General features: G+C 37.9%; 1 protein-coding gene across 1 annotated transcript; it reads right to left on the minus strand.

Moving 5' to 3' along the window:
* Positions 1 to 475: 475 nt before the first annotated feature.
* Positions 476 to 2,810, minus strand: LOC308610320 (MSL complex subunit 3-like). Its single transcript, XM_081259498.1, has 2 exons — positions 1,237 to 2,810; positions 476 to 1,057 (listed from the first exon to the last, which is right to left on the minus strand). Exon 1 carries the CDS (start codon positions 2,804 to 2,806, stop codon positions 1,238 to 1,240), a length of 1,569 nt encoding a protein of 522 aa, XP_081115624.1. The 5' UTR covers positions 2,807 to 2,810; the 3' UTR covers positions 476 to 1,057; position 1,237.
* Between the last annotated feature and the right edge of the window lie 4,903 nt (positions 2,811 to 7,713).

Here is a 7,713-nt window from a genome sequence, read left to right on the forward strand (position 1 = left end):
GGATAAAAGAATACTTAAGAAATTTTAAAATATATATCTTATTTTCTACATAATGTTTGGATTTTATAATTATCTAAGCTGATGTATTTGTTATATTTCAGATTACATCATTTTAGCAGGCTTTTGTACTATGTAAAAAGGCTACCTCATAAGAAGAAACATTGTTTTACATTTGAGAATTTTTTTTCAATTTTGTATTTTGAAATAATTATGTAATTATGGCAAGTTCCAAAAGTACTACATCGATTACATTGTAACATTTACCAAACTTCGGCTAGTGATAACCACTTATAAAACTATAGTACAATGTCCATAACTAAAAAATTGATATTAGTACTGTTGAAGAGGAAACATTTTTCCTCTATTCTTGTAGGTTCTTTTGCCTGGTCTACTAATTAAGTTGACATAAGACATTAACAGGAGAAAAAAATGAAATTTTGTGTATATGGAGCCTCACATAGAATTGAGAGGATTCAAGACAGGCAGTTAAGGCTTGTGTGCCATGCTGAGCTAAGGAGAAGAGGTAGGGGTCTGGGATTCCAAAGGGGAGGAAGACAATTTATAGGGAGATGGGAAGAACCAATGCTTGGTAAACAAATGTTTGTCATGCCACGTAGAGATAATGGGACAAGAGGAATTTCTTTTTTTTTTTTTTCAGGCAATGCTTTATTTAGATCACCAAAAATAAGGTTTTATAGAAAAGGAACTGTAACAAGCAAATGTATAGCTGCAAATTTTCTTTTTGCCATCAATATCAACCCCCTCTAAAATATTCTGGGACTACTTTTCGGTTTCCAAGTAAAACTAATGTTTTGTTGCTCAGCCTCATCACAAGAATGAAAACGGTTTGCAAAACAATTTTGTTTAATGCTAACAAATAGTTTAAAAATGTGGTTATTGCTAAAAAGTAACTCCGTCTACTGAAACAGCCCAACCTACGCACACTTTCGTGAACATTTCACTGTGAACACAGCTGCTCTTTTCCCGCCGTCACAGATGACATGTACCGTGGCAAGGGTCACATGTTGGAGGCCGTTCAGGTACCTAGGAAGTAATCCTTAACAGAAATAACTACGGTAGGTAAGCAACTCAAACAAATGGGCCCGCCTCTGCCACACCCCCCCAAGGCGGGTGTCGCATTTGCTCTAAGGAAGGCCCACCAACTCCCTAGTTCTTTATCGGGACCCGAGAGTGCAAAGCTAGATAGAGAAGCTGTTCTTCCAGAACCATCAAAACCTTAATAAATCGCCCTGGGGTTCTTCGTGCTGTAGTGCGCCTCACAGGCAGCAACATAGGCAGACTCTGGGAAAAAGTCATCATGGTATTCTGCTAAAAACCTCAGAAAGAGATCAAAGTGCTTCAGTAAAGCCTTCAGATTCTTCTCAGAAAAGGACATCTTTCCAAGGATTTCTGGAAGTTTCACGAACAATCGCAGCAAGTGTTGCGCCCCATAAATGTAAGAGGGTGGAGGTGGCTGGTCACCTGGGGGGTAACTGTCGGGTACAGGTTTCCAGGAGAGGACCTCATTTATTTCATTAGTTCTTCTGCCTTCAAAGCCAGCAAACCCCGCACTCCCTTCCTTGCTAGGGGTCAGAGGAACGGGTGAGGATGATCTGCTATGAACGGGTGTCTTCTTTTCCAGGTGCAGGAACAGCTTGGGCATGCTGGCAGACGCGTCCTGCTGCCGGCGCTTGGGCTGGGGCGAGGCGCTGCTCTCCGACAGCCGGTCGCAATTGGCCGAGTGGCGTGTGGACCGCCGCAGAGACTGCAAGGCTTCCGGCTCGGCTTTGCGCCTTTTGGGGGTGGCTGGCTCGCCTGTGGTGGGCTGACTCTCTGTGGACTGTGGTGTGGATGGATTCAACAAAGGTGGGCTTGGAGAGAGCTCCTCTGGGTTCCTATTAGTGTTTGTGGTACTTTCCTTAATCGGAAGAAAAAATTTGGACGAAGTCACCTTTTTATACTGAACTTGTTCATATGGATAGAGCAAAACCAATGGGAGAGTGTAATCAAAGGTTATTCTTAATCCATCCACCATCTCCTTACAAAGGTCAACGTTCTTTTCTGCTGGGATATAATGCACATTCATGTTGGCATGTGGCATAGCGTGATGGTGACGAGGCCTCTCATTGGCTGAAAAGGCTGCATTGATAGCAAAATGCTTCACGTATGATTCCAAAATAGTTATGATGTTGGTCTGGCACGGAAGTTTCACTAACCGTTTCCTCCTGTTGATATAGTAACAATCGTCCTCAAGCTTCTTCTTCAGAACTTCAGGGATTTCTATAGTTATTGTTCTTTCTTCCATTTCCTTTTTTGCATGCAGCTCTGGTTCCTCCTTCACTTCAGTCTTTTCTTCAATATCACTTTCTTCACTTATTTCTTCATCCTTTTCTTCACTACTGTCATCAGAAGAACTGCTTATTGAGTTTTCAACATTTTCATCTTTTTCTTCAGCAGGGAGGCTTTTTAAGACAGAATCCACACCAGGCAACCTGCAGCGCTTCTTCTTTCTTCCTGTGCTTCTCAGGCGAGCTACAGCTTTCCTTGCCAATTTACGCTGTAATCTCCGATTTTCATCGGTGTCACGAAGGACATGATCTTCAGCTGCCCATCTATCCCAGCTTCTGTTCCAACCATTAAAATGGATCAGATATTCTGGGATCTTTCTGCCTTTTTCGTCTTTCCCAACAATAACATCGACAATCTTGGCATCGTACAGCACTCGCGCCTTGGTGGGGTCAGGCTCGAAGCACAGCACTTTCTCCCCTGAGTGGAATTTAAATTTCATGCCCTCGCTCGCGCTCATTTGCTCATCGTAAGAGGAATTTCTTGATAAATAAGAACAATGGTAGCATTTTTGTGATAATATTTAGTCTTTTGTCCTCAATTCCTAAAAAACTCTTCAGAGCCATAAAGCGTCTTGTTATTCATAACAAGCTCTTTTGTGCCACAACTGGGTTTATGTTAACACAACTGGGTGACATTTGGAAGCACCTAAGGATGGGGGCTGGTTGTCAGGAGAACCAACATTGTGGTTAGAGGGTTGGAGCATTCAGTCCCACCCCAGGACATCTAGAGAAGGGAGAGGGGCTAGAAATTGAAGTCACCAATGGCCAATGAGTTATTCAATCTTGCCTAAGTCATGAAGCCTCCACGAACATCCAGAAGGACTGGGTGTGGGAGAGCTTCTGGGCTGGTGAACGTGTGAAGGTTTGGGGAGAATGGTGCTCTCAGAGCGAAGGGAAGCTCCCACCCTTTCCCCATGCCTTGCCCTACATATCTGGCAGTTCCTGAGTTATATCTTTTTATTAAAAAACTGGTAATCTGGTGAATAAATGTGTTTCCTGAGTTCTGTGAACCACTCTAGCAAATAATAGAACCCAAGGAGGAGGTTGTGGGAAACTCTGATCTACAGTCAGTCAGTCAGAAGCACAGGTGACACCTGGGCTTGTGCCTGGTGTCTCAGGTATGTGGGGTGGGGCAGTCTGGTAGGGCTGACCTCTTAACTTATGGAATCTGATGCTGTCTCTGGGTAGATCAGGTAAATGGTGTATGAATTGAGTTGAACTGAATTGAATTGTAGAATGCCCAGCTAGTGTCTGGAGAATTGCTTGGTGGTATGGGGGAAGCTCCCCTCCCCATGGTAAAATTGGGTGCAGAACCCGAAAGAGTGGCCCTTACCTCCTAATTGTTTTCAAATCAGAGTGTAAACACAGAGAAATTGTAATTTGTATAATTACAGTGAAATTATTAGTAACAGTAAGGCTGCCTTCTGAATGCTACAAGAATCATGGCGGCCAAACTATATATATTGCAAGAGATCCTGCCACTGGAATAGACAAGAAACAAACAAACAAAAAACACCAAGCAAGAACAACAACAAAATCTAGACTTCACTCATAATTTGAATACATAACATTGAAAACTGCAGTGGTATTTATTTAGACTTTCATATCTCTAGTGGTCGTTCTCTCCACTGCATATATGACAGTCCTTGGGTCCAAATTCAGGAGACCTGGTATCAAGTCCAAACTCTAGTAATCATTGGCTGCATGATTTCAGATGATTTACTCAATATTTCTTCCAAATTTTTCATTAGTAAAAGGAGGATGAAATCAATGACCATCAGACAAGGTCATTTTGAATGTCAAATAAGACCGCTTAAGAAGGTCTCTTAACTCTAAAGTGATATGCTGAAATTAGTAATCATTATTCTTTCATCTTCAATACTATGTAGCTCAGCTCAAAATTGAATCTATAAACATAATCCATCTTTCATTCTGACCTAGCTTTATATTCTTCTAATGATCTACCTATTTGCAATGGAAGACTGCAATAAAAATACCAAAATAAAAATAGGTTTTGGAATATGATTTCTAAATATATGAAACATTGAACTTTTGTAACTTTTTCATTCTTTTAAACAATGCATCCTTATTTTTCTTTCTTTCTTATAGTGACCTCATAGCATTTCCTTTCTGTCAGGCTAGCATTTCTTTTTCTACACAACACTGAATGTGGAATGCCGCCTGCCTGTGACATCCTATGTTTTGAGAGTCTGATTTTTAAGTTATTACTCGCAATTTTTGAAGCAAAGTGAATACTTAAAATTACCCATCCAAAGTGATCTTTGTAGTTTTACTTGGAAGTAGCACGTTCATTGGCTCTTTAACTTAGAAATTATCTAAATACACTAAATTCACATGTAAAGCATTCTCAGAAGCGAAGCAAATAAAATATTACCTTTTTCTACCGCATTCACCTGAATTTAAAGAAATATAAGTTATTTCTGCATTAACACTTAATAAACAACAATCAACAACATGTAGTTCCACATAAAAATCCTCATTAAGTCAAAGGAATATTTTAATGTATTTTCCTATCTCATACTTCCATACCAGAAACATTGTATTTCTGGCTTATTTTAGAGTTAAGATCAGCGGGTAACATTATTGGAACATTCTCTAAATTGATTTGTTTAGATTAAGCATTAGCAATCATGAAACAAATTAAAAGGAGAATAAGAAAATAGACATTTTATTGAAACTTGAGCTGGTAAAATGTTTGGTTTATTTATGGCAGTGGCTTACGTTTGTAATCAACTTTTTCTCAGGATAATAAAAATTTATTTCAGAACTTGTCAGCAAATTCTTTGACAAAAAACAATTAAAGGAATGTCAGAGGAAGTTCAAAATGGTGCTAGGTTGGAGAGGAAAATCTGAATGGAATTAAGATACTGCCAAAATGATCCACGAAGTAGACCATCTACAGCTAACCATTAGATCCAGGGGAGGCCTCTAAATATTGGTATTGCTGCACTTTGTGACAGAAAGGAAAATTATACAGAAGACAAAGAAAATCCCTTCAATGCTTATAATTTAAGAATCAATTTGAATCCTGGTATTTGATGATGGAATTTATTATATGGTTTGAATAATCTCTGTAACTCACATAAGTAGTATTTGTACTAAGGTAATAGACATACAACTAGGGTGAAAGACAAGAAGAAACCCATCATGCCCAGAGACTGGCGAATAACATCCCAGCTACAAGAGCCCTAAGGTGGAAACTGTTATCATACTAGCATTCATTCAATAGTGTGACACTTATGTAATAAGACAAATATTCATCCTTTGTCTATATAATGTTATGGTGTTGCTAATTATGTATAAAAGTAACACATATATTTCTATGTGTGCATTTTGGGCTAGTTATTGGTGGAAGTTTCAAATATTAGGAATCAGTCATTGGAATGAATTATTTTCACATTTTTTTCATGTGCTATCTGTGGAGCTCACTTTCATTTTTCTAGTTCAACTAATACTTTGGTTTCATTTGCATTTGTGCTCTGTAGACTAAATGACTAAAATACATAGTCATTTAGAAAATATTACTAAATAGGTAATTCTTGATCTTTAATCAATAAAACTGTCAACTTGGCTTAGTGGGATTAAAATGTGATGTCTTCTCTTGTTCTTTATTTACTCTCTTTACAATACAGTAGTGAACCAGAAACCAGTACTTTTCAGTATAGTAGTAGATATTATTGCTTCTGGCTAACCAAACTTTGATTGATGCAGATGTTAACTCTAATGTAATCTAAATTCTCTGTGGCTATTAGTAATCAACACACTAACTATTGCCCGGGGTTCTGTTAACTTTTTATATTGGAAAAATGATTTTTCATAACTGTAGGGTTAAAATTTTATTTCCTCAAAATAAGAAAAACAGACATAATCTGAGAGTAAATTTCAGGTACATAGAGTCTAAAGGAATACAATTTACAGCCAAGCTACTCAAATACAATCTTCAACTATCTTAATCTACAAAACTTTCTGCAAAAATGCAGTAAAATCCAATGACTCTGCAGTACCCGCTGCACTTCTCTGCTCATATACCTGTGCCTTTTCTGTGCACTTCATTGATTTTAAATTGTTAGTTTCTGAATCTCTGTGCTTCGCTCCCCAATGCTACTTCTAGAACCTCCTTATTCTATTCTTCCTTAAAACATTCAGGTCTGCATCTTCTGTCATCAGAGTAAACCATCCTGTATCTCTTCATATTGCAGACGTTTTCAGATACCCAAGCTGGCTTCTCATTCTATGACTATAATTCTTGATTAGATGTCTAATTCTCATAATTTCTGCTTCTATAACTCTTAGTGATTTCAATATCCAGGGAGATGAAAATTCCAAAACTCACAGCTTCTTGGTTATCCCATCCACTTTCAATATGTCAAATGCCAGTTATATGAAGATAACTCTCAAAGTTATGCCTTAAGTTCTTCCCTTTTACATCTGTGAAAGTATCAGCACAATCAAGAGTCTGAATACATCATCACCTCCAAGAGCTTCCTCATACCCTTTTGAAATTTATTTCTCCCCTTCCTGTGCCCTTTCTCCCCTCAGGCAACTACTTATTCACTTTCTAGCACTATCAACTAGTTAAACCTGTTCTCTGTTCATCCATATGGGCTGGAAGTGGAAGCTGACTCAGGTAGTGTTATAATTTAGCATAACCCTTACTTATTCCTGTCTATCTTATTCCACTATTTCTTTTGCCCAAATTGGTTTTGGGAAGAGTAGAAAACATAAAAAGAAGTAAAAAAATCAGGTAATATGTGTAATATTAAGATTAAAAAAGGTAATGACTTGATTTACTGATTTATTTTAAAACTCTGATTTGATCTCCATTCCACAATCCCAGACTTTTGCCTTAATATCAAAAAGTGTCTCTAGCTTAAGGTCTGCTCCATACTTTTAAATCTGATTCTTTTTTTCGAGATGAACAAGTATACCTATTGCTTAGTAGTTATAATCATGACCTTTAGAATTTTAATCCTGGCTTGAGATATTAAGCAAGGTATTTCATTTGTCCACACTCTCTTTCCTCCACAGTAATACAGTGATATACATTGTGCTTACTTCCTAGGGTTGTGTGAAGCTCAGGTGAGTAAATCGCAATTTACTCAACATTGCAATGTTTTCGAAAACAGAAAAAAAAAATTAGCATTACTTATAAAATCATTTAAAAATGATTTCAATGACATTTAGAGACAGCTGTATTCATATGATTTTTCAGATATGTTTGTTTTCTAAAACTATGTAAGAGTAAGTGCACTAAACAAATTATCTAGTCGGTCTAAAGCTCCATCTATGCTAGTGGCACCAGAGCTCATTTTTGCAAGTGCCATTCATAATAATTGCCCTGTAT

This window comes from Mesoplodon bidens (genome assembly GCF_964165515.1).
Source record: "Mesoplodon bidens genome assembly, contig: HAP1_SCAFFOLD_197, whole genome shotgun sequence".
Lineage (NCBI taxonomy): Eukaryota > Metazoa > Chordata > Mammalia > Artiodactyla > Ziphiidae > Mesoplodon > Mesoplodon bidens.